At 42.1% G+C, this 26,406-nt stretch overlaps 1 protein-coding gene across 1 annotated transcript in view; it reads left to right on the forward strand.

Annotated features, from left to right (window-relative positions):
- The window catches only part of CDH6 (cadherin 6), a 114,542-nt gene that overhangs the window by 37,863 nt on the left and 50,273 nt on the right, over positions 1–26,406 (forward strand). Inside the window, exon 2 of the mRNA XM_034762063.1 lies at positions 15,844–16,197. Within this exon, the coding sequence (XP_034617954.1) occupies positions 15,967–16,197 (231 nt within the window). The 5' untranslated portion in view covers positions 15,844–15,966. The remainder of the gene's footprint in view (positions 1–15,843; positions 16,198–26,406) is intronic.

The following is a 26,406-nucleotide window of genomic DNA, read 5'->3' on the forward strand; positions in this document are numbered from 1 at the left end:
TTGGCATAGAAAGAGGCAGAAATTAATCTGGTCACAATCTCTCAAAGAACATCTTCCAAATTTCTTAACTTGAATTGTCAGTCTGTTTATTGTTCTAGTTCTCCCCCGCCCCCCCCCCCCAAAAAAATCCCACTATTTTAGCAAGAGTACATGTCAGTTAGCTGTCTCCTTTTCATCCCACTCACCAAACAGTCTTAATAAAAGATTTCCCTGATAAATTGCTCATTGAGCACAAAGGGAAATCTCTTCATTGTGTTACATTCTCTAACTTTAAAGTAGAACAAATTCTGTTATGCTTCATGCTATACCTTACCCTTTAAGACTCCCCCCAAACTCCAATTTATTGCAAATATATGCAGTAAGAGATTAGAAACAAATTGACAAGACTTACACATTTTCTCTAGGAAATCTCTTTATTAACTGGTCTGCCTCTACAAATACAGGGAAAATATTACTATGGGGGGAAAATATTAAGTTCTGATGCTGGGGAAAGAATGGAAGCTACTAGAAGCAACAATACCCGATAAAAATACTAGTGGTGAAGTCTGTGCTCCATCAAAGTCAATGACAAAACTCTTATTGATTTCAGTGAGGCCAGGATTTCTCACACGAACTCTAGTGTGAGTGAATAGCATTCAAGAGAAACTCAGAAATTTCAGTTTGGCTCATGCAATTAAAGAGATTTTGAATTTTTAAAGATAGACAGGTTAGTCTGTCACAATGGGGGAAAAAATGACAGATCAGCGTTTTCCCTTTTATGGGGGAAAAAGAGCAGCTGCATGGAATTCCATTAAACACACCTTTGTAGGTCAAGTTATATTGCTTTTATGGAGTTACTGTTCTAGAGAGCTAGCTACACCTGTGATTCTAATGGCAAACTATTTGTAGGATTAAAGGACATTATGAGTTAGTTTCCCCTTTGATTAAGGATTTGCTTTGCAAGTGACAACTTTATAAACTGGTGCATTATAGCAGAACACCCTTTACACTAAAGAGTTTCTTAATCCAGAAGAAAGTCCTCCTCATCCAGATTAATGTCGTTGTTCTTTAAGAATAAAAAGCTCTGTTTACTGGAGTGCAGTTATGCAGGAATAGAATTTCTTTTATTCTGGGCCTCCAAACTGCTTCAGCAATTTCTTTGATCTTGCTTGGCCACCCTGTCTATTTTACTGAATTAATTCAGAATCAAAAACATCCCTCCCTTGAGCTAAGAAGGCCAATTTCCCAGTCTTTGGTGGTTTACATGGACTAATGTGCCTCTAAGTCCTGAGCAGAGAGCAACCACTTGCATCACGTACTTTGAGGACTTACGATAAGCTTCTTCAGATGTCTGAAACATAAGAGTAGAGCTTGTCTTGGAAGTGCCTAATCCCCAGTTTGCTGCATGTGATGTGCACATAGTTATTTAGCATTAAGAAAGTTGCCATATTACTCAATTTTTCCCCATCAAGAACATTCAGCAGGGAGTCTGGTGTATTAGATTTAAAGAGGCAGGGCTGGATTCTGGTCTCAATTACACAAGGAAAAAATCCATAGTAATTCCACTGAAGTTATTCTCTCTTTGCTCTGCCCCCAAATTTGCAAATGAGCGTACACACCAAACATATTGCAGATGCTACTGAAAACGAAACAAATAATATTCTGATTACAGCCTAGTAAAACTGAGATCAGAATCTAGCATAATGTCTGTAATATTAGAAAAACAACAAGGAGTTGTTTTTTTAGCTAGACAAAAGACTATATTTTATATATACATACACACTGTATAAGTTTTAAACAAACAAGTTAATACTGTACACAGCAATGATAATTGTGAAGCTTGGTTGAGGTGGTGGAGTTAGAGGGTGGAACAGAGTAGGATATTTCCCAGGGAATGCCTTGCTGCTAAATGATGAACTAGCACTCAGCTGAGCCCTCAAGGTTAACACATTGTTAATGTAGTTGCACACTCTACAAGGCAGCACAAATGGAGGGAGGAGACACAATAGGTGCATGGCAGTTGCTGCAAATATTCCCTGCAAAAATGAATGTGATGATGAACCCACGCTATCCCAGTGGAGCTCACCATTCCCTCCACTTTCCAAAGTGCCGGGGGGTACATATGTGTGTGAGACAGAGACACACACTCTGTGTTTGTGTGTATGTGTGTGTAAGAGAGACACACATTGCCCCTTTAAGTACGCTGACCTCACTCTAAGTACACTGCCTTTTTAAGTAGATCAGCAAGTTGAGATAACAGCGCTGCCAGCAAGCTCCCTCTGTCCTGAACCCTGTTGTGCCCCCCCTTGCTCTGTGAAGCTGAGGTACAGGAGCGGGAGAGGGGGACATCCTGATATCAGCACCTCTCTTCTCCCCCCACACACACCTACACAGCAAGTAGGAGGCTCCCAGGAGCAGTTCCAAGACAGAGGGCAGGAGCAGCACATGGCAGTGGGAGGAGGAACACCTGAACTGCCTGGCAATTGATAGCTTGCTGGGGGTTGCTACCCAGGGAACTTAGGGGAGCGGAGAGCTGATAGTCCACCCTGGTCCCAAGAAGAATCAAACTGTTAACAAGGGCCTGGTCCTGCATCAAAGCAAATAAGAACTTTCCATTGGGCTTCAAAGGGCATGATCCTCTGCCTAATGTCAGTGGTTCTCAGCCTGTCCACTGTACCCCTTTCCCGTGTTGGATTTGTCTTGTGTACCGCCCAAGTTTCACCTCACTTAAAAGCTACTTGCTTACAAAAATCAGACATAAAAATACAAAAGTGTCACAGCACGCTATTACTGAAACATTGCTGACTTTCTCATGTTTTCCTGTATGAAATCTTAGTTTGTACTGACTTTGCTAGTGCTTTTTATGTAGCCTGTTGTAAAACAAGGCAAGTTTCTAGATGAGTTGATGTACCCCCAAAAGACCTCTGTGTACACCCAGGGGTACACACACCCCTGGTAGAGAACCACTATCTGATTACAGATACAAGCATACAGAATTAGTTATCTAGGTCAAGTAACCTTTCTTATGTTTTTGTCTATATGTGTATAACTACACAAAGCCACCCACCCAGAGAAAGAGAGAAACCACACACTGTATTAGATTTTCTCAGTATTTCTAAATGTACTAGCATTTAATAATGCTGCTTATTTTACCTCAAAATGTTATTTGCCAAGGAGTAATGTTGTTCTTATTCTTCTGTAGATTTCCAAACTTTAACAAATATGAAATAAATACCTAAAAAAGGTAAAGTAATAAGTACTTTGGAAAGCAAATATACAAGTATTACATTAAATAATACTTCATACTTACCTTTAAAGAGCTTCAGAAACATTAATCAATCACTCTTCACAACACTTCCAGTAGGCAGGTAAGTCATTATCAACTGATTTAGAAACTGACACAGCAGGGTTAAGTAACTTGACCAAAGTCTCCAAGAGAATTATAATGTAAACTTCCACTAGAGCTTAATGCTTCCTGGCTTTAATTGCTGTGTTTAGACCCCTAGAACACACTTGGTTGAATTGGATTGTATGTAGTCAATGTGCCTGGCTCATCCCCACTTACTATTTGCTATTTAGAGCTGCCTACACTGAGGTTTTTAGGAAACTTTCACACCATCTGTAACACTGCTGCAGGTTCATTTGCACTCCCCATTGTGGGCACACCAGTGAAGATTACCCACAGGTGTTTTTACCCCCCCCCTGGGACCTAGCCCTACCTTGTGCTGGGTTACAGGACATGGTGGTTAAAAAGATAAAACAGAAGCAGCTGGTCTACATTAGGGGTCATTCCATGGAGCTATATCATTGTTAGAGCAATGTAAGGAGACTTTCTCAAAAACCACAGCCTTCTAGTACAGCCAGTTAGTGCTGGTGTCAGAGAAATAAGGCCCTGATCTCATAAAGAGTGTTTGAACTAATAAATGAAGTACTGCTAATGTAGATCTTATAATTTTTAATACTATATTTGCAATGGAGCTAAATTTTCAAGAGGCCTTCCTAATTTTTCCTTGTGTGCTATTATTTGGTCACCTACACCTCAATAACGTGTGTGCAAAATGCTACTCCTGGTGTAGGTGGTGTAATCTGACTTGATAGCATTCTAAATCCATTTTCACTGATGTAAGTGACTCCACAAAGTGAAAGCCATATCAGGCACTGAGCCAACATAAAGGACTATCCTTGTTCTTCACCAATTTGATGACTCATGCTCCCTCTGCCTATTGTGCTCAATAAACATCACTAAGAGAATGTACCATTTCCCCTTAACAATAAGAAAAGGAAAACACAACCAGTTGGCAAAGAGAAGGATGCAAACATAAGATGATAAATACAAAATGGCCATTTGAGGACTACAGCTGCTATATTCTTATCAAAGAAGTTACTTTTAACTACTTTTTTGTCTGTATGTTGGTGAACCAGATATCTACTGGAGTCAAAGTAGTTAGGCTTTGATAGGAAAATCTCTTCTTCCTATGGAAATAAGAACCTTGTCTTCTGTCCTGGTGTTCTATTGGTCAGACATGTACCTGATGTTCTAGCCTTTGTTTTCATTAACATGTTGAGGCTGCTTCAGAAGGAACAGTTGAAACAACTGTAAGACCAGTTTGCACATGGAGGAGACCTGCTGCCTATAGGTCTCCTTGGTCCTGCTGGAAATGCTCATCAGGGAATCTGCAAAAGGCTCCTGGCCAAAATTTCCAAAAGTGACTCGTGATTTGGGGTGTTTCAATTATTCGGTCCCCAATTTGAAAGACCTTAAAGGGCCTGATTTTCAGAAGATTGGAGCTGAGCATTCTCCAAATATCAAGTCCCTTTATGGTGGCTAAGTCCATCACCTAAAAATTGAGGCACACAAAATCACTAGTCACTTTTGGAAATCTTAGCCAGGACCTGTTGCTGTGGGGGCATAGGACACCAGAGATCACATAGAAGCACAGGGTATCCAGAGGTCCTGAGGCAGGCTGGACCTCCTGTTTCTTTAAAGCCAACTCACTGATTTTGCACTATATTGTCAAAGAAATGAGAGAGAAAAAGTCAACCCTCTAAAAGAGATATGTAAGTACTGTGGTTGTTTATTGCATGTCTGAAAATGGGTGTACTATTCACACAGTGATGACAAAGCTGCAAATTTTCATGAAATGCAGCATGGGTTTGTTTGTTTTTCTGCAGTATTCATATCATTTCTTTTTTTCATCCTGCTGCAAACCTTTTGCAAATTGAAAGTCAGACCTTATTTCACCCACATCTACTGGTGTCTGACTAGCGGTATTGATTGAAGATAAAAGACACACGCACTAGATATATCCAGTTCTATAAGTACTACTGATTTGTTTTTCCATTCAACATAGTTGATTCCTATACTCTTTTAGCCTACTCTCTATCAAAGGACAGACTAATGTTATTTAAAGGATTCCTCTTTTTTACATATTAGTCACATAACAGTCTCTATTTTAGTTTATAATGCATTTAGGAAACATTGCATCAAACAACACTGCTAACATTAGTAGGACAGATTCTGGTAGTTCCTGGTGCAAGGGCTCAATGGTGTGACATGGATTGCACAAGAGTTTGGCTCTGCTGCACAGGGTTTGGCAAAAATCCTTTGGTAAATCCAGCTCCTTCTTCCTGCTAGAGCTATGCAGAGCTAACTCTCTGACAGGAAGCAGGATGGGATCGGTGATAGTTGGGAAGTGCCATAGTCTGCGCCCTCCCCCGCCTTCACTGACCGGTATACAGAATGAATAGCACACTATACTCCCCATAAGGTGGTGGAGCTACTGCTCTGGTCTGCATATCCAAGCATCTCATTAACTCCTCTTGGGGACCCTACAACGCTGCCCTCCAGTATGCAGACAGAATCGTGCCTAGCACAGGCAGTCAAGTAGAATTGCATTGACTAAACACAAATATTATGTCTTGGATGGCACACTGTTTCTTAGGAACAACAATTGCTTTATGATTAAGGTAGTGGATGGTGACTCAGGTTCAAGTCCCTTTTCTGCCTCAGACATTCTTGTGTGACCTTGGGCAAGTCACTTAATGACTCTGCCTCAGTTTCCCTTCTGTACAATGGGAATAACATTTCCTCTGTCTATCTTGTCTACTTAGATTGTAGGCTTCTCAGGGCAGACACTGTGTATCATGATGTGTATGTACCATGCCTCACACAATGGGATCTTTAGAAACAAAATAAAATAATTATTATGAATAATAACATTATTTAAAAGCCAATTGGAATGTTGAAAATATTTTAAGAGCACCATCACCATTTGATCCACTTATGAACCACTTCATGTTCTCATATCCAAAGATTTCCTGGTCATGTGATTGTCTCCCCACCACCCCCACCCCAACAATTACCAAGGAAACTTTTTTTTTTTTCTCACTGTTTTTTTTTACGTGTGTTTTCGCATTAGGCCTAGAGGAGCTCTAGCATGTGTTCAGGATCACTAGTGTTAAGTCAACAGGACTTCTCCTCAGGTCAGGGAGGCCAGGCTAGCAGATCCTGAGGAAGGATGTGGGGCTGTTGTTGTTCTGATGCATTGATTTATTTTCATAGCAGTTCTGTACCTTCCTCCTGCTGAGTGAACTGAGTAAAAAAATTCCTTTGAAAGACAACCATTGATGGCTGCAATGACATTGTGTGTTCAAGGTCTTGACAATGCACCTATCACCTTTGGGTTTTCATTCTCTCTTAGCCCTGTCCTGTGTCATGATTTCAGTGTGTATCTGGAATAAACCTGACACTACATCATAGGGATTTGTATTACCAAGGTCTCATAACATAGGTGAACATTGCAAAGATTAAACTTTCAACAAGATATCTGTTCTCTAAAAGAAAATGATGCTTTCCTTATTTGTGGTTGTTATTTACAAAGGATAGAGAATGAAAGGAAAAGGCATTTGGGTTTCAGAGCTGTAAAAGCTAATTCACACAAGAACATTATCAGGTGGCGCCTTTCAGATCTAACAGCTCATAAGTTCTAAAGTGGGCTAAAACTCAACCACTGCCATTTAAGTCCAAGTCCTTTATGGACAAGCCTGCAAGAGCACCTGAACAACTGAAATTTAGCCATTACCCAAACTACCTATCAAAGAATTCTTTAATACACATGAAAATCACATATTTGGAGACCTCCATTTTCTCAGAAGAGCTGCAATACCTACCTTTTGCTTCAGTGATTGCTGCTTCACCCCTTTCTCTCTCATAAAGGAGTAGTTCTGTTGAGGCCTTTTCTTTGTATCTGAAGTTGGTTTTAGTAGAAATAGGTAATTGTGTGCATGTGCAACTTCTAAGTGGTTTTCTATATATTTGTGCATCCTGAACTGGTTAGGGCTCTGATCACTGAAGGGCACTGTCCCTTTCTTATGGCCTTATAAGAACTGGACTTATACATCTGAGCAAGTATAGGACCAAATCCTCAACTGGTATAAATCATCCTACATCAGTTTATGCCAGCTAAGGATGTGCCCCACAAGATTTATCAAGATATATAAATAGCATAGGTTATATTCAAACTTTGATTACACCACCTTCTGCCAGTGTAACCCAGGAATGTGGTGGATTTTCCTCACCCAAATGACCCAGTTTTGCTAAATACCCAGAACCCCTGCTCTGCAAATTGGTGTTGGCTAGAAAAGGGGCATGGCCAGGGCACCTAGTAGATTTGCTAATTCAGGTTATCCCCAGTGCAGTATCCCACTGTGCATCTCCTATGAGGTCTCAGATATAAATTAAAGTTGCCCTGGTAGAACCCAGCGGGAGGGCAGTGGATGGCAGGTTGCTGTCTTCTCCAGGTGATGCAGCTGTCATTGATGCATGGGGGCGATTTGCCTCATTCTTGCAACAGGGATGGTGGGGTCAGACAGACCTGCACACAGACACATATACAGAGCATTTACTTCTTGAATTAAACAGCCAGAGCAGAATGCCAGCATTTTTTTCCTAACAAAGGCTGAGCAATGGCCCTGCTGATTGAAATAACAGGGGGATATGTTTCCATTTGTTTCACACAAAAAACAAAATCTAAAAAAGAAAAACTATTAATTCAAGGGTGGATTCAAACCCACTCTACAGTACTCCAACAGCACATTTATATCAATGCCCTGTGTACTGCTCCCCAGCTTACACCCCACGGCAGCATGCCAAGCGTTCTACCCATTTGCTTTTCTACTGTGAGAACAATTGGGGTTCACCAATTGCTGGGAATATGAATAACATTAATCATTAATAGGGATTAATGAATGTGTATCATAGATTTAATGTATATGGCTTGGACCCAGTTTTGGGACAGTGAAGAAGCGGTTAGAGGGGAATAAGCTGTCATGTGAAATGCGGAAGTGAAACTGCTGCAAGAGTGTCTACTAAAATTGCTTAGGTACAGACTCATAATGAACATGTTTGCTGTGTTGGACCCAGACTTGTGACCAGTTGTGTATGTGTGTGTTTGCGTGCACACGAACATACACACACACACATGCACAATCTATATGAATATGTGGTCACGAATGGCGAGGTCAGCAAGCGTCTAAACAGGGGGGTCACATCTGGCTCCAGAAGCTTTAGAATGCTGATGGTTGCTGACACACTTAGAAGTGCTGACCTGTCCTGCTAATCTGGGAGATTCTGTGTTTTTCTGGAAAATGACCATATCTAGATTCCTATTGGCCTGTATCAAATGTCTCCAAACTGGGCCCAATGTCAATTTGTCAAGGGACCATGAAGGAGATGCCATCGGGGGAAGTAACAGAGAAGCAAACACCAAAATATTACTTGCAAGTCCAAAACACCAGGGCATTGCTTCCTGAATTTCAAAGCCAAATCATCATCAAGCCAAAGTATCTGAGAGAGAGAGAGTGAGAATCAGGGAGCATGGGATATGGAAGGATTAATGGCCAAGCTAAAAGGACCTGGGATGCGGTAACACTGAATAGCTCAAAAGAATAGCCATACTGAGTCAGACTGATGGTCCATCTAGCCCAGTATCCTGTCTTCTGACAGTAACTGGTGCCAGATGCTTCAAAGGAAATGAACAAAACAGGACAATTATCGAGTGATCCATCCCCTTTTGTCCAGTCCCAGCTTCTAGCAGTTGTAGGTTTAGGGCAGCATTTCTCAAATGCAGCCACCGTGTCCACATGCAGCCACCAGGGGCTTTTCTTGCGGCCACAGCCTACTAGGCAGTGATGTGGAGTGGGGGGAAGCAGCCCCTCCCCAGGGCCGCCAGCAGAGGTTGGGCCCTGTCCCAACTCTGGAGCCACAAACGCTGGAGGAGCAGGCAATCCAGTGTGAGTTTCCCACCTTCCCGGGCACAGGGGGGCTCAGGCTTCCAGCTTCTTCCCTGGGTGATGGGCAGCAGGCTCTGGCCACATGGTAGCAGGTATCAGGCTCCAGCCATGGGGCTTTGGGCTCCAACTTCAGGCTCACCCTACCCCACATTGTCCTTGGCCCCCACTGTGTCCTATGGCCCAGGCTTTGGCTATGCAGTTGCAGGCTCCAGTCCCTGGCTGCAGGGCTTTGGATTTCGGGTTCTGGCCCAGGGCTCGCCACCCGCCCACCCCCATTGCCCCTGGCCCTTTCTGCCTCCCTACCCACCTCCCCATCTATGGTTTAATTTGTCCCTCAGCTTGCCGGGATTGAGTAAATCTACTGTGAAAAGTGATATTTGTATGTTTGTTAATATAGCTTTTCATTGCCTCCCCGCTAGCTAGCAAGTCTGCTTCTGTGAAAAGAGATATTAACAAACATACAAATATCACTTTTCACAGCAGCAGACTTACTAGTTAGCAAATCTACTAAAGAGAGAGCAACCAAAAAGTGAAAGAAGCAAAAACAAAAGACAAGAACGTGCAAAGCACCTTATTTGTGTTTCTATTCTGTTTTGGTCCAGTAAAGAATAGAGACAACTGTACTTTATTTTTAAGTTTGCAAAAACCCCCACAATCCTACATAAAGAAATTACAATGATTTGAACAATATATGTGCTACTTATTTAGGAAAAACAAATTTAATTAGGTATTTTAGGAAAAATTGTCAGAGTGGTCACTAGCAAGAGTTGGTGGCTGCACTCTGAGGCCACCAAAAATTTGTTGTGAGAACCCCTGGTTTAGGGACACCCAGAGCATGGGCTTGCATCCCTGACAATCTTGCCTAATAGCCATTGATTCCTCTATCCTCCATGAATTTACCAGTTTCTTTATTGAATCATTACACTTTGGGCCCCTCGCAACAATTTCCACAGATTATGCATTGTATAAAGAAGTATTTCCTCATGGTTGTTTTAAACCTACTGTCTACTAATTTCATCAGGTGACCTCTGATTCTTGTGTTATGTGAAGGGGTAAATAACACTTCCTTACTCACTTTCTCCAGACCATTCATGATTTTACAGACATCTGAATGGTGTGGAACAAATCAATAAGGAACTCATAAAGCCTACTCCTTCCGAAGTCCTGTTTAAGGGCAACCACTCAGTCAGCTGTGGTTAAAGCAAAGGGGAGATGGGAGGAGCACCAGACTGGTCTGGTGAGAACTCCACTCCATGTTTCAATCTCCTTTAACACAGCTGTAAATACCACCTGAGATGAAACCTGCTGAAACAAGCTGACCTTGTTATCTCCAGAACCAGCCACTGAAAGTCTGAGCTGAGGAATCCATTCCCATGCCAGCTATCCATGACGAATGCCAGTGACTCCGGTGCATATACTTTCTTTCATTAAGTGATGGCTCCATTAATTAAATACTTCCTAGGAAGTATGTAAATATGTGCATATATCTATAGCAGGGGTAGGCAACCTATGGCACGCGTGCCGAAGGCGGCACATGAGCTGATTTTCAGCGGCACTCACACTGCCTGGTCCTGGCCACCAGTCTGGGGGGCTCTGCATTTTAATTTAATTTTAAATGAAGCTTCTTAAACATTTTAAAAACCTTATTTACTTTACATACAACAATAGTTTAGTTATATATTATAGACTTAGACAGAGAGGCCTTCTAAAAACATTAAAATGTATTACTGGCACGCAAAACCTTAAATTAGAATGAATAAATGAAGACTCGGCACACCACTTCTGAAAGGTTGCTGACCCCTGATCTATAGCATAGGTAGTTTAAAGACATTATCTATATATGTAAGGTTTCACAGTTGATGTATTGGTATGCGTGTAAATTAAAAGATTGTTTATGAATATCATTAGGGAGAGGTAATTTTGAATTAAGTTTCAGAGTAGCAGCCGTGTTAGTCTGTATCCGCAAAAAGAACAGGAGTACTTGTGGCACCTTAGAGACTAAGCCTCTAAGGTGCCACAAGTACTCCTGTTTTTTTTTAATTAAGTTGGCATTTTTAGCAATTAAGTAATTGTCTAAGGTTTCGATCCTGCATGTTACGCATGTGCTTAACTTTAAGTGTGTGCGTAGTCTCTCTGAAGACTGTACTCCATGTGCAGTGACACTGCATTCATGAGAGTGCTCCCACCAATTTTTAGATTTCTGGATTTTCAGGGTTTAGGCACCTACCTCCTTTAAGGCACCTATGAAAATCCCAGCTTCACTTACTATACATTTGTTCTCACAGAGCAAATCCAGTTGTTTCAGATAGTCATATCAGATAGTTCTGCACTGATATTTTAGCTAATTAATACACTGAGTTCCCAAACACCTGATCAGCTGGAGGTTGAGAAAGGGTCACTTTAAATGTCTTGCTTATTGTTTTGTTGTCTGTTTTTGTATTATTTAAAAAAAATAAGGAAAACAGAGAAAGGATCATGTGACTTATATTTTCTTACAACACCCACAAAGCAAAATATTTTTCTGCCTGAATGACTGATTTTTGGATTAAAGAAACAATAAACAAAAGTAAGTATAACTATAAAATCTCATGAGGAAAAGAAAGTCAGAATACAGTGACTGGAACATTCTGCATTGGACCTGAAAGACAAAATGTCAGCTGCCTCACAAACACCAGCATTGATACTCATCTGTATTTAAACGTGCAGCATAGAGAACAGAGAATGATCACATCTTACTTCAGTTACTTAGCGAGTTACATCACTATGACCTGGTCTGTAAGAGAGCACTAGTACCTGATAAATCTGAAACTATAGCATCTCTAGGGCAAAAAGGCCCTGGATTTAAGTTACTTAAATAGATTCCACATGTGAGGCCTGATTCTAAAGGTACTGCTGAGTACTTGCCACCAATACAGAAGTCAATAGGGGCTGAGATATACAAAGTATAGATAGCTAGATAGATCCTTTCAGGATCATACCCTTACTGCAGCATTTCTGGCACATCTCAGCTGGGAAAAATAAAAAGCTGTATTTCACAGCTGTGATATCATCCTCACAAGCTATATTTCACCAAGAGCTGCTATAAAACCTCTCACATGACATCACAGCTGTGAAATATAACTGGCTTCAAGTGCAGAAAACTCCCCCTCAGGAATAATTGTTTCCTGGCAATTGACAGAGGACTGTTCCTTTAAATGGCTGGTGTGAGCCCTGTCCATGTTGTTCTGCCCTTGCCAGCACTGCTGAGGAAGTGTTATGTACAGGAGCATGGAGATAATGCCCCTCTGCAGGATTTGTCCACAGGGGTAATGAAAAGAATGATGGGGATGCCTGACAAAATGATGATTTCCACTATCCTGTGCCCCAGTGGCACATCCAGACTGCACTAATGGCTAAATAATAGGTTTACTCATATGCTGTGCTCCATATCTCAGACCCTTCCTCCCCACTAAGGGGACCCATGTGCACACAGCCAAATCTAACTTATCATCAGTCATTTTACATCTGCACTCGGAGCAAATATCATGACAAGCATGCTGTCAAATGGCAGCTTGCCAGAGCTGCAAACAGCCACGGTACTAATTAACTCACCTGTGGAATTTGCAATCACACTCTAAAGCTTGCTGCCAGGAAGACTCCTGACCAGAAAATGAGAATTGCAAACACCGTGGGAGATGGAATATTCTATAAAAAGAAGAACAGGAGTACTTGTGGCACCTTAGAGACTAACAAATTTATTAGAGCATAAGCTTCGTGGACTTCAGCCCACTTCTTCGGATGCATATAGAATGGAACATATAATGAGATATCTCCTCATTATATGTTCCATTCTATATGCATCCGAAGAAGTGGGCTGTAGTCCACGAAAGCTTATGCTCTAATAAATTTGTTAGTCTCTAAGGTGCCACAAGTACTCCTGTTCTTCTTTTTGCGGATACAGACTAACACGGCTGTTACTCTGGAATATTCTATCTCATACCACACCGGAGAAATGGACCAAACTCAGAGGTCGTGCATGAGTAGGAGTGTACATTGGAACAGTGGTGAGTAGTGGGGGGAGTCTTAGGGTATATCTGTACTGCAGTCAATGGGGTGATTATAGCTCAGGTAGGCATACTAACACCAGCTTTAATCTAGCTAGTGCATCTAAAAATAGGAGTGACACTGTGGTGGCCAAGGCGTAAGCAGGCCCACCCAGAATGCTGAGAACATACTTGCAATCTTAGTATGCACTGAAACCCGTGCTCCCATGTCTTCCCTGCTATTTTAGCCATTCTAGGTAGATTAAAGGTACCTGAGCTGCAATTACACCTTCAGCTGCAGCATAGATATATCTAAAGTGAGTCTAGAGGGCATTTAAGGTGGTGTAACATACACATTGTAGAAGAATGTATAAGTTATACCAGTTTCAGTCTCTCTCTGTCTGCCTAGCTTCCTGCTTCGGCATTTATATTAGTATTGCACTTACTATTATACATTCAAATGCCTTACAGTCCAGAACTTAAGACACATGATTATTTCTCTTTCTCACTGTCTATTCCTCCAATCAGTGGGACATCTCTCTTTGCAATAGGAGAGAGGGTACATATGTTCAGCGGGTATATTTTCTGATTGCTACATCTGTGATTGATGGGGCAAATTCAGCCCAGGCCTAAGTAGACAACTCCCATGGACAGCAGGGCTGAAGTGTTCCTGTTTGTCTAATGAATGTTAATAAGAGTTAAATGCAAAAATCCCCTATGCATCAAGAGGGGACTAGACCCTGCATCTCAGTATCAAACATTCCCTTTTCATTCCTCCTGTTAAAAATGTCTTAGCACAACACTGACTTTTCACAGGTTAACTATTTATTGTATGTTACCTTGCAGAGCAGTAAAAGGGCATTATTTTAAACAGGCTTGCTCCATTACCAGATATTCCTCTAAAATAGCTAAATGGTGTGTGTGTGTGTGTATGTGTATGTGTATGTGTGTATATATATATATATATATATATATAAAAGGGTTTAATCAAAAAGAAATGTAAGAGGTTTGGGGTTATTTTGTGAAGTTTATAGAATAGTGACAGACTGAAAACAGTGGCTAACACCAAACATAGTGCATGGTTTCCCATCCAACTCAGTTACTGCATCTCAAGGACCAAATTCTGCCTGACTTACATCTTTGGAAGCAAAGAGACTTCAATTCAGGGCAGCATCTGATCCTTAATAGATGTCATTTCCTGAATAGAGCTTTGTGAAATATTTACAACAAAACCTCAAAACCTTATTCTCTCCTTGTTTTAGATTTTGATACAATATTGAACCATCATCATAAAAATCTTTCTTTGCAAACATTTTGAGAGATGATACACTGAATTTTAAGCAAACTCAGAATGATTTGTGGTTTTGTAATGAGACTGAACAAAATAAATTATTGCAGTTTCTTTGTGAAACTCAGCCATTTCATCCACGTTTTGTTCAGGATTTGTTTGGGCTCGAACTAGGCAAATTAGTCACTACAAAAAACATTTTGTAGGAAATGTCTTTCTCATTTGTGTTCAGTATTCCTAAATGTTCCCTGTTCGTTACTCATGTCACACAATATCATTTCTGCTCCCGGATTGGATATCTGAAACTTTTTAAAAAATAAAAAATGCAAATTGCAAATAACAAACTTGTGGAACACATTTTTGGGGAACACGTATTTATTCATGCTGAAATTCATGAACTTTGTAGGGTTTGTGATAATTTTCACAACTACTCAGTGGGTGGCCAACTAAGGAATAACAAGGATAATACCAAATAATGACTATTAAGACCCCACAAATCATAGTGAACCATCTCCATGCTTTTATTCATAGATAGATATAGGTATTTAACTATTTAACTAGCTCTAGTTTGGACCTAAAACTCAAAATGAAACTTGGGCAATTAAATACCTGGTAAATCAAAATATTCAGCAAATGCCCTGAAAAGCAAAATCACTGAGTTTCACACATGTCTAGTACTCAGGAGAGATTGACAACTGTGCCAACTTATCCAATTAACCTTTTCACCTGGTCTGGTGCCCTGGGGTGAAATCTGGCACAACTGAAGTTAATGGCTCCCATTGACTTTAATGTGACTGGGATTTCACCTCTAATATAGTAATTCTATCCTAATCAGGTTCTTCAAACACATCCATCACCACGGTTTCTGTACCCCTTCCAGTAGTATATTTTGTGATGTAACCAGTACATCTCACATGCTGTGTGATCTGACCGAGACCACCAAAATCAGCTGAATCCTGAAATCCAGACATGAAAGAGACAGTGAAGTAACCCACATCAGCTCATCAAGACAATAACCCCAAACTAGTATTTTTAAGTAATGGAAGAAAGAGAGAAAATAAGTAGCAGAGCGGCTTCCTCCTACTCAGCTCAGATATTACATTTGGTTTATTTGAAGGACCACTTGCAGCATTTTAGAACTGAAAGCAGCTTAGAGCTTTTCAGCAATTACAATTACCGATCTACCTTTTTGGCTTATTTGCTCTAGCTCTGAATGTTAAGTACCTCTGCAAATGCTTGATATGTTGTCATTTTTCCTTCCAGAGATCCTTTGAGACTGCAAAGAACATTAAAGAAGGAAGAAGGAATGAACCTGGATTCTGTGCAGTAAAGTAGATTGCTTTGAGGCCAAGAAAGAAATCACTGCGTAGACCTGTTTGTGCTGTCATGATGATAACTTACCATTGCTTCTGGCTGCTGTTCTGGGTTGGTCAGCCTCACCAAAGTTTTTCATCTCCATTATCCAAAAGGACTAGGGGCTTTCCGGAAAAGGAAAAGGTTTTGGAACTGTCTGGAAATAACAGGAAGGAGTTTACTCGTTCCAAAAGGAGCTGGATGTGGAATCAGTTCTTTCTCTTGGAGGAATACACAGGCTCTGATTATCAATATGTTGGAAAGGTAGGAGTCTTTTATACAAAATTATGTTCTGATTTTTGAAAGTTTTAGGAAGCCAGTTGTTGTGAATGGGCAGGAATGATGCACTGTACATTTCCAGGTGCTGCTTCTTCTCTGATCACTTTGTTATGATGGGTTTCACAGTAGCAGCCGTGTTAGTCTGTATCCGCAAAAAGTACAGGAGTACTTGTGGCACCTTAGAGACTAACAAATTTATTAGAGCAGTTCAGGTGAGACGATTGCAACGTGAAGTTGAGCTACCCTAAAAACAATACCGAGAAATGAAAATGCTCCGATCTCACAAATTAGGCCCACAGCCATTCATATATGTTTATTCTAGAGTTTTTTTGCCTTAAAATAAGGAATGCAAAGCATTTGTATTAGGAAATTCTGGGCCAGATTCTCAGCTGATGTAATCTGTCATCTCTCCATTGACTTTAATGGAGTTATACCAATGTACACCAAATGAGTATCTGGTCCAAGATATTTTAACTATATGTATAATGAATGTATGTGCAGTCTCTGTGAAGTGAGCCAACACCTGTGTCAAGGTTATAAATAAAGAGGCTCAAACTAGAGAGCACTGTACCCTTGAAGTGCCCTTATTTTGACAAGAGTTCTTTCCACTTGTCAAAAAGTAATTCTTTCACTGCTCATTCCCTACTTCAGCTTCTCTGTTGCTGCCATTTTCTTACAGTGTTGGGAAGCTCCACTGAAATCTCAATGACTTGCTGTAGCACACGCGGTATGTAGGGCACTGCTGGAAGATCATTTGACATGACAAGCTCAGCACGTGAGGAAGCAACAAAACAATTCAAACGTTTTCTGTGATCAAAGTATGGTGATCGTTAGCCCCTCCTTCCTGACTATATCTGCTCCCCGTGTGCTGTAGAGTCACATCTGCTCCCTTCACTGAGACTATAGAGCTAACCCAGTTATGGAAGAGCACGATTGATGGTGCCTACAGCAATATAGAATCTATAAAATTGACAGCTAAGTCCTGAATGCAAAAGCTAATGATAAACGAGGCAGAAAGAACAGTTTCATTTTCTGATCCAAGGTGGGGCTGTGCCTGGTCTAGCTTCCTCTCAGGAATCCTGGACAAGTCAGCAGACCATGGGGGCTTGTATTTTGATCTCCCTCCTCAGAGCTTAGATCATTCCCATCAGAGTAAGTGCCTGCTCCTGATGCTTGTTGATCAGCTGTTCAGCCAGAGGTGGAAAAGACATCCCACAACTAGCTGAAAGTCATAATTCTAGTAAAGGAAGATCTATTCACCTGCTGCAGTATTGCTCCAACTAGGATAATCAGCATTCATGAAAAGTGCTCCCAACTAGGCTATATAGGAGTTAGCCAAATGGAGTGAGTGGTCGGGGGGGATAAAGGAGCCAGGATAGAGGAGAGCTAGGAAGAAAGGAGGAAGCTTGGGGGAAGAAGGAATCAAGAGGAGAGAGAATGAGAAGGAAGTTAGAGATGAAGACGGGGGAGCAAATGAACGGTACAAAAATTTAGAGTTGGGAAAGAGAAGTTACCCATAGACAGAATAAAAACTGAAAAGACTAAAGATGAGAAAGGGGACAAGAACAAAAGAAAAATCCAAGGGAAACATTAAGCTTTTTTGTTAATAGAGTCATAAGGTTGTGGAAGAAACCTATCTATATAAATGCACATTGTATATATGGATAGAGCAGGGGCAGGTTCTACATACTGCCTTTTGAACTGTAAGTTCTGACATCAAGCCCACACAAATCCCAATAGCCCTCTTCTCCTCCGTGTAGAATTCAGATAAATGTCATTGACTTCCATCCTGTACGGGGAAAGAATAGGACTGCAGGATGAGTTTGCAGAGTGGCAGTCACAAAAAAAGCCTCTTTAGACCCATAAACCAAGCGAGTCTGATGTGGAGTCACTGAGAGAGAATAAATGTGGAGGGCCAGAATGTTATTTTTAGAGTTACTCTTCTGTCTGGAACTGGCAATTTACTATACTTACTGTGGCAAAGCATGGAAATGACACATGATATATAAATGTCATTGATTCCATGTCCCTGGGCTGTTCAGAAGTGGCCTTTCACACATCCTTTGAGTGCCAGAGCTGCTCACACCCTTGTCGTTGAACAATTAGCCAAGAGGCATGAAAGAGCAGCCATTTGTTATCAGACATAGTTGTGTGTTTGAGTAAGGGTAAAGGATAGAAATAGCTGAATGGCTACAGACAAGGTAACCAGGCAGTTTTAGTGAACAATTAAATTTGACTGGTGTGGATAAATGAAGATTAACAAACTTACTTTTATTTAGCATGTTTTATCTCAAAGGGTGTGAGCCTTAACTCGTGACCTGCAAAGGTGAAAAAAAAATAGGGTAAAATGTTTTGCTTCTTTATGCTGTATAAAGACAACAATCACACAGTGTGTGTATAGGGGAGAATTTGGCTCATATTTTATGTTAGAAATTCTATTGTGTCTACTCTGTATTTCTGGGAAACTACAGATGGCTGGGGAACTGGTTGGACTTTGACATAAGAGACATCAGACACATGAAAACTGATTTAACTGGGAGGAAAAAATGGTTTTACTCAGATTATTTGAAAACCTCTTTTTTGTTTAACCTCTATTTAACTCAAACACCTGAATAAAAAGCTAGGAGAAAAGCTGTCTACATTAAAGATTCCACACCTCTGCCCCTTCATTTATCTGTATATGCTACAAGATCATCATTATAGGAGGAGAGTGGTTTTGTGGGCATAAGGGCAGGGATCACTTAGGATTGAAGTGGGAGAGGGGAAAGGAATCTTGAAGTAAAAGAGAAAAACAGAGGAAGGAGTCAGAAAGGGGAAAGAATATTGAGAGTGAGGCTGGGTAGCTAAAGGTGGAGGTGGTAGGAGAGGGGCAAGATGAAGGGAAACCCAATCCCCAATGGTAACACAACAAACATGGGGAAAATATATCCGGACCCCAAATTTCAGAGTTGATTTTACCAGGAGGCTGTGAAGCCTCCTCCCAGCTGCTGTTACTGAGCCCTCTATCCCGGGTAGGCCCATCTGGGTCCAGTGGAGGAGAGGTCAAGGGAAACTGGAAGACCTTAATTTATCTCTAGCTGCTAACTGGCCATGGCTGCTTTTGGAAAGGAACACAGATGTGGTCCTTCCAAGAACATGTAAAGACATATGAGATGGGTAGGAGGAAGTATGCACTGCCTCTAACCATGCTTTGCCTATTCCATGAATCAATCAAATACGTAGGATGAAATCCTGCCCAGGGATTTTCCCACTGAATTCAGTGAGTCAGGAATGGATTCCCCCTCATTCTCTGGGTCTGTCAATGCGCCATCATTGAGGAGCAGTAAATTCACTTTTAAGATAAAGGTCTAAGTGTGAGAGAGGGGGACAGTAGGGCTCGGGGAGCAGGAAGGACATTATAGACTAGTTTGGGTCCAGATTTTCACAAGAGCTCAGCATCCACCATCAGGGTAGGTTTTGGTGACGAGGTGGGAGTTAAGCACTTTTAAAAACCTGCCCCGATAGTAGATGCTGAGCTCTTGTGAAAATCTGGCTGTTAGTGTCACAATTTCAGCTGCCTAGTGCTGGTTATTATTATGGTTTGTATTGTGGAGCCCTAGGCATATACCAGGACCTCCTTGTGCTAGGCATTGTACAAACATACTGTCCCTGCCCCAAAGAGCTTACAATCTAAATACTTTTGAAAATATGTTCCGTATTTAGGTGCCTGAAAGAGCACGGAGCTCTTTTTGAAGTTGGGCCCCAGTTTTGTGTGCTGAGCACTTGACAATGAGCCCTCCTAAGCTTTCATATCACACAGGGTGTAATTTTGCAAGTGCTAAGTACACCCAATTCCCATTGACATCAGTGGGTGTTGGCTGTATGCTCAGCTCCACAGTTCTTATTATCCAGTTACTGCACGTCTGTGTTTCATTCCTGTATAGTCAAGAAATGAAGACTTAAAAAACCAAAAGTCTCCACTGTAGATTAGTCCTAGACATAATCACAGAAGGAACTTTTAGAAAAGTTCTGGGCTGGAATTATTCATTGTGCTGCTGACTAACTTGCAAGCTGTGGCTATATGCTGGAGTGTGACTGATGGGTAGGGTGACACTTTAACCTGAAGATGTCTTTTCTTCTGGTTCAAGAATTATGACACTTGGCAGGGACTCAGTCCCAAAATAAAATATGAGTAGTATGTGGCATAAAATACAGATGTGCCCAGTGCCACTTTACAACCTAAAGCATAAATCAGCGTAAATCTGAGTTGGTTTAAAAAGGTACCTCCTTAGTGAGACTTAGTAGCGTTAGGGGAAATGCTCCATTAAATTCCAGGGGGAAGTTGGAGTGTGGGTGCAGTCATGGAAATATACATTTTGTTAAGACTGAAGTAGAGGATGAGCATGGAGATAACATATGGATACTGTGTACAATTTGTATATGGTTTATGCCTTTAACAAGACAGTGTCATGGGCTACATGATGACCACCAAAAATAACATCTGCAACATATGTCCGTTCATTGGCAGGATAAGTAGGCTTGGTAAAGCATGCACTTGCAAGTTGTTGTCCAATAAGGTAATAGGGTGCCTCTTCTTTTTGACTGAAGAAATATCTGCACAAATCTTAAACCTTATTTGTCCACCAAAGAATAGCTTCCAGGACTGGTTGTATTTTTGATAACATGGAGGACAATTCTAGAACTGTGTTGTCACATTCTGGCAGTCTGGCACCCAAAAGAACTTCTAGCCTTGCTTTTCATCATCACTATGTCTTATTGATGTTCATCTAATTCAAGCAGCATGTTTGCCTGTAAGCTATTAGATGTTACTACCTGTACCCCCCATCATAAACAATCCTCTTCTGCTGACAACTCTATTTTTCTAGAAAAATAAAGTCAAAGTCTCTCCTCTACTATGTGGTTTTACAATGGAGAAAGAATCTATTGCATTACTTTGGCCAAAACAAGAATCTTTTTGTTTAGGTCAATTTGTACCTCCTTGGCTGTAAAGGAAGGACCTCTAGGAAAGAAGGAGAGATACTACAATGAGTTTACCTTTGGTTGTGTCTCTTTCAGAGGCAATTGGAATAGCATGTTTCCCTGAAGACTTGTACCTGACCATTATGTTTTGCAATAATCCCCAGAAAGCCAGTTAGAATTTCAAAAGCAGGGAATTTCATCCTTACGCACACCAAAGAAATGTGCTGCTCGAACTGTGTGTTTCCAAAAATGGTGGAAGTGTAACATTTTCCTGGACTTTGTAGCATCCAGCGTAATCTTCTGATTGGAGAAGGATCAGGATCCAGTTCCAAAAGCTCAAGACTCATTTGCTGAACTGGAAGGAGAGGCAAAGTTTACAACAGCTGATGTATCCAAACCACATTACAAGTAGCATTTAAGCCATATTTAAAAAGAAAACAATGATTACTGTGAGCACACACAAAAGGCTCTCAGAGGTGAAGCACAGAACTCTCAACCCAGGAAGAGGGAGCTGTTCCGGGAGAGGGAAAGGCCCCCAATGTAACCTGGACCGCACTTGGAGCCTGCCTATGTTATGGTAGCCTCCCTGGGGCTACCTTACGGGCCACAGACCTGCCTGGAATCTCCATAGTGCTGTGGCTCCACCTATGACACATCCCTTCCACCATCAGCCCCTGAACACCACCTATGCCAGTCCTTGCAAGGGAGGATGGAGGTGGGATCCTTGGAATGCAGCCTCATGACTGTCTACTCCTGTGCCTCCACTGGGGGAATCCTCCCATGTCTGGATACAGGGGTTTTCAGGCCTCTTTATGCCTCTCTAACCTTTTTACCTGGTGAGAATCTCACCCGTAGGGTTTTATGTGCTTTTCAAAGCAGCGAACAAATGTTCGTTAATTACAGTAATATGTATGATGCCCTTGTGAAGTAAGTATTACCATCAGCCTTTTTCCAAAAGGGAAACTGATTCACAGAGAGGCTAACTGACTTGCCTACAACCATGGTACAAATGAGCAGCAGAACCAGGATTAGAAGTTAGGAGTTCCTAGCGGCTGATGCTTTTATTCAGGCTAGCGTGCCTGTGTTTTGCTTCAACAGGCTGAGCAGAGGTAGAACAAATGCCATGAACACTTCTGCACTTCCTTTATTCTTCCTCTCCATCATTCATATTTTATGTTCCATTTGACTTTCCCAACTGCCCTTCATTCCCACATTGAATCGTACACATACACACGTACGCACCTTTGACGTATATTCCTCTTTGAAAGATTTACTCGTGTCGATGGAAGCTCTCTGCATTGTCGGCTCCTGTGGAATAGAGAGAACTTTTGAAATAAGGGACAATTGAGAGGTTGGAGGCCTAGGCAAAGAATCTAGAAACAGTTTGCAAATTTCAGACTGTCCCAGTTGTGCTAAGAAAGTGAATAATGAGAAAAAGGGTGGGGCGGGTGGAAATATGGTTCAGAAAATGACAGGGCAGGAAATGAAGATCCTTCACTATATCTGATCCTCCTTGTTATTGATCTATGTCAGCCATCCTAGATTCTAGGTGCATTACAGCATTGTATAAAAGCAAATTCAATACATTATGAGGACTCACCAAACCATATCTCCTCCAACTCCAAACAGCATTTCCCAACACCACCTCCCCATTCTCCTCAACAGCCTTACCAACCTAGAAAAACCTAGGCAAATAGATCTTAGAGTGATTTAATATTTTCTCTCTGTTAACTATGTGGCCTACTGTCATTACTGACTCAGTTACTTGCTTTTTTTCTTTGAACTAAATTATTTCTACCTGTACCTTGCTAATGAGACACCCATTCCATTACTCACATTTGGGGGCACATCCTAGTCATCAGAAGAGGTTCCTAAAAATCTCCTTCTAGGCCCTGCTTCCTGCAAAAGTGCTCTAGCATTGCCATGAATCATATATAGCAAAGATGTTCAAACTGTTGTTCATGGACTACTGGTAGTGTGCAGAGTATCTCTATCTAGATCTTTTAGGTACCTAGGTGACCCCATTACTGTAGCACCTCACACTCTTTGATGTTCTTATCCTCTCAACACCCTGGTTAGATAGGAATGGAAGCACAGAGAGACTAGGTTGGGATTCACAATGGTATTTAGGCATCTAACTCCCATCACTTTGAATAGGAGTTGGATGCTTAAGTACCTTTGTGAATCTCACCCTCAGTGCTTAATTTGTAATGAAAGAGGTGCCAGGGCTCAAGCAGTGTTTTACATTCATAACTGATGCAACAAGCCCAGAGGTGCCAGGGCTATGAATTGCCAAGCCTAGAGGTGCCGGGGCTCAGCCCTGGCACACATTAAGCACCGCTCACCCTAGAGTGACTTGCCCAGGGTCACATAGGAGGTTTGTGGCAGAACAGGGAATTATATTGGAGGTTCCTAAATCCCCTAACCACTACAATTCTGCCTCCCTCTTGCTGGTGTTTTGCATTGAGCTGGCTTATCATATGGTTAGGACCCTACCAAATTCAGTTCCATTTTGGTCAATTTCATGATCATAGGATTTTAAAAATTGTAAATTGCATGATTTCAGCTATTTAAATCTGAAATTCCACAGTGTTGTAATTGTAGAAGTCCTGACCCACAAAGGAGTTGGGGGGTGGGGTGTCACAAGGTTATTATAGGGGTTGTTGCGGTACTGCTACCCTTACTTCTGTGCTGCTGATGGCAGCAGTGCTGCCTTCACAGCTGGGTAACTGGAAAGCGGTGGCTGCTGGCTGGGAGCCCCACTCTGAGAGCCGGCAGCAGCACAGAAGTAAAGATGGCCTACTATGGTATTGCCACCCTTACTTCTGCGCTGCTGCTAATGGGGCGCTGCCTTCAGAGATGGGTGCCAGGCCAACAGCCGCTGCTCTCCAGCTGCCCAGCTCTGAAGGCAGGGCAGACATAAGGGTGGCAATACTACAACCCCCCCCCTAAAATAACCTTGACTCTCCTGCAACTACCTTTTTGGTCAGAACCCCCAATTTGAGAAATGCTGGTGTCCCCCCTGTGAAATCTGTATAGTATAGGGTAAAAGCACACAAAGGACCAGATTTCATGGGGGGAGATCAGATTTTATGGTCTGTGATGTGTTTTTCATGGCCATGAATTTAGTAAGGCCTGCCTCTCGTCTAGAATTCCAGCCTCAAAAATGCCTTAAAAGACAGCTAAAAATGCATTAATATTTTCCCTGGTACACAGCATCATACAGTGCATGGAAAAACTGCATGACTGCAGGTGAAATCAAAGTCTTAGATTATTTAGTTTGTAATCTCTTTGGGGAAGGAGCCATCTTTTTGTTCTGTGTTTGTACAGCACCGAGCACATGGACATCTTGCTCCATGATAGGCCTCCTGGGCACCACCACAATGCAAATAATAAATGAATAATGATCATAATGTCATCAATGCAGTACAAGCAGAGAGCATGGTTACTAACCTGTAAAGAGTCCCTCATTTCAGGCTCAAAGTTCCCTCCATTGCTCAACTGTTATTCCACTGTTAGTGGCTGTAATTTATTGTCAAGCAATATTGAACCATGAGTTTTAGGGAAACTTTGTTTTAAAAATGAAGTCCCAGCATTTCCAGTTACATCCTTTACTTTTGTTGTTCCTGTTTTCCTCCTTTGGGGACCTTGGTTCACACGGGGGCAACAGTAGATTGAGAGCTCTGGCCAGTCAGCATAACATTTCAAAACATAAACTTGAAAAATGTGCTGTAATGTGACTAGCTGCTGTCAATCTCAGTGCACTAATGCAGACTGCAGCTTGCCGACCAGCGACTCCTTTTTGCTTTCGTGTGGTGAAACAGAAACCTCAGCATGCACTACATGTGTTTCAGTGTTCAATGGAGCTTGTATTTCTAGGGAGAATCTGAGATGGCCGATGAAGGAAAGTGAAGAATCCCCCTCTGGATAGTGGTGGAGGGAGCCCCAGTCCTCTCGCTCTGTTTTTTTTTAATCTCATGGAAAAACAACAGCAACAAAGGTTGTGAAGGAATAAATTGCTAGTTGGGGCTAAGGGGTAAAGATGTAAGTCAGATTTGCAGAGGAGTGGGAACAGTGGTTGCGGGAACCAACACTCACTCTGCTTTGGTTTCACTGTTCATAGAACAAGTGCATTCTTGACAGGGCCGTCTCTGGCTTTTTGGCCGCCCCAAGCAAAAAAAAAACAAAAAAACAAAAACAGGGCGGCCAGAACGCCAAAGCGGGAAAAAAAAAACCCTGCAGCGCGGCCGGAGCACGTGTACAGGGGGACCGGCTGCGGGGGGGAGGGTGAGGGATCGGATGGGAGAGGGAGAGAAGGGGGCGACCAGGGCTACAACAGGGGCGCTGCCACGCGGCCCCTCCCGCTGCGCCGCCTCCTGCCGCCTGCCGTGAGGGCTCCGCTCCGGTCGGCGGGGAGGGAAGGAAGAGGACTGCCCTGGGGCGCTCTGGTCCTCCGCGCCGCCGCCTCCTACAGGGCGGCCGGAGCGGAACAAAAAAAAAAAAAGTGGCCATGCCGCCCTAGCCTCGAATAATCTGCCGTCCCAAGCACCAGCTTGCTCAGCTGGTGCCTGGAGCCAGCCCTGATTCTTGAGTAACACCATCCAAAAGATATCCTCAACCCTTCCACACCCAGACTTGCTTGTGAAACACAGGGATCAAAGTTTGTCATGGTGTCTTTCTGAGGAGTATGACCCAGAATACTCTACAGGAGCCTTGCTAGATTGGTTACTGCACATGAGAATGATCTCTACCGATCTAATACTTTTAGAGTCCTCAGCCCTGTAGGATGTGAGCCCCACCATCTCCCTTCACTGAACTGCAGGTGTTGTCATTCACCAGAAGATGTCTGTTGAAAGGAAGAGGCTATGTACTGCTGCCATTAGCCATGCACTCACTCATGTTCACATAATCTGCCCAGAGTCTCTTTTGGGATGTCCTTCCAGCCTGGCCCATTTTATCTCTTTATGCTGGAGGGCAAAAGGAAGTCAAGCAAAGTAACTTGTAATATCCTTTGTGTGTGTGTAGATAGAATGTAGCAGATGTATTAGTAATAAAAGCAGGAGTGGATTTACCATGAAACAAAATGCAGGACAAATCTCATCTGACAACCAGCCCCCGAGTCCCTGCCAGTGGTGCAGCAGGGCTCAGGCAGGCAGGCTGTCTGCATGCCGTGGCCATTGGCCCCACAGCACTCCTGGAAGCAGCTGGGTGCTGGCAGGTCTCTGTGCGCCTCTG

The sequence above is a fragment of the Trachemys scripta genome, chromosome 2 (genome assembly GCF_013100865.1).
Source record: "Trachemys scripta elegans isolate TJP31775 chromosome 2, CAS_Tse_1.0, whole genome shotgun sequence".
Lineage (NCBI taxonomy): Eukaryota > Metazoa > Chordata > Testudines > Emydidae > Trachemys > Trachemys scripta.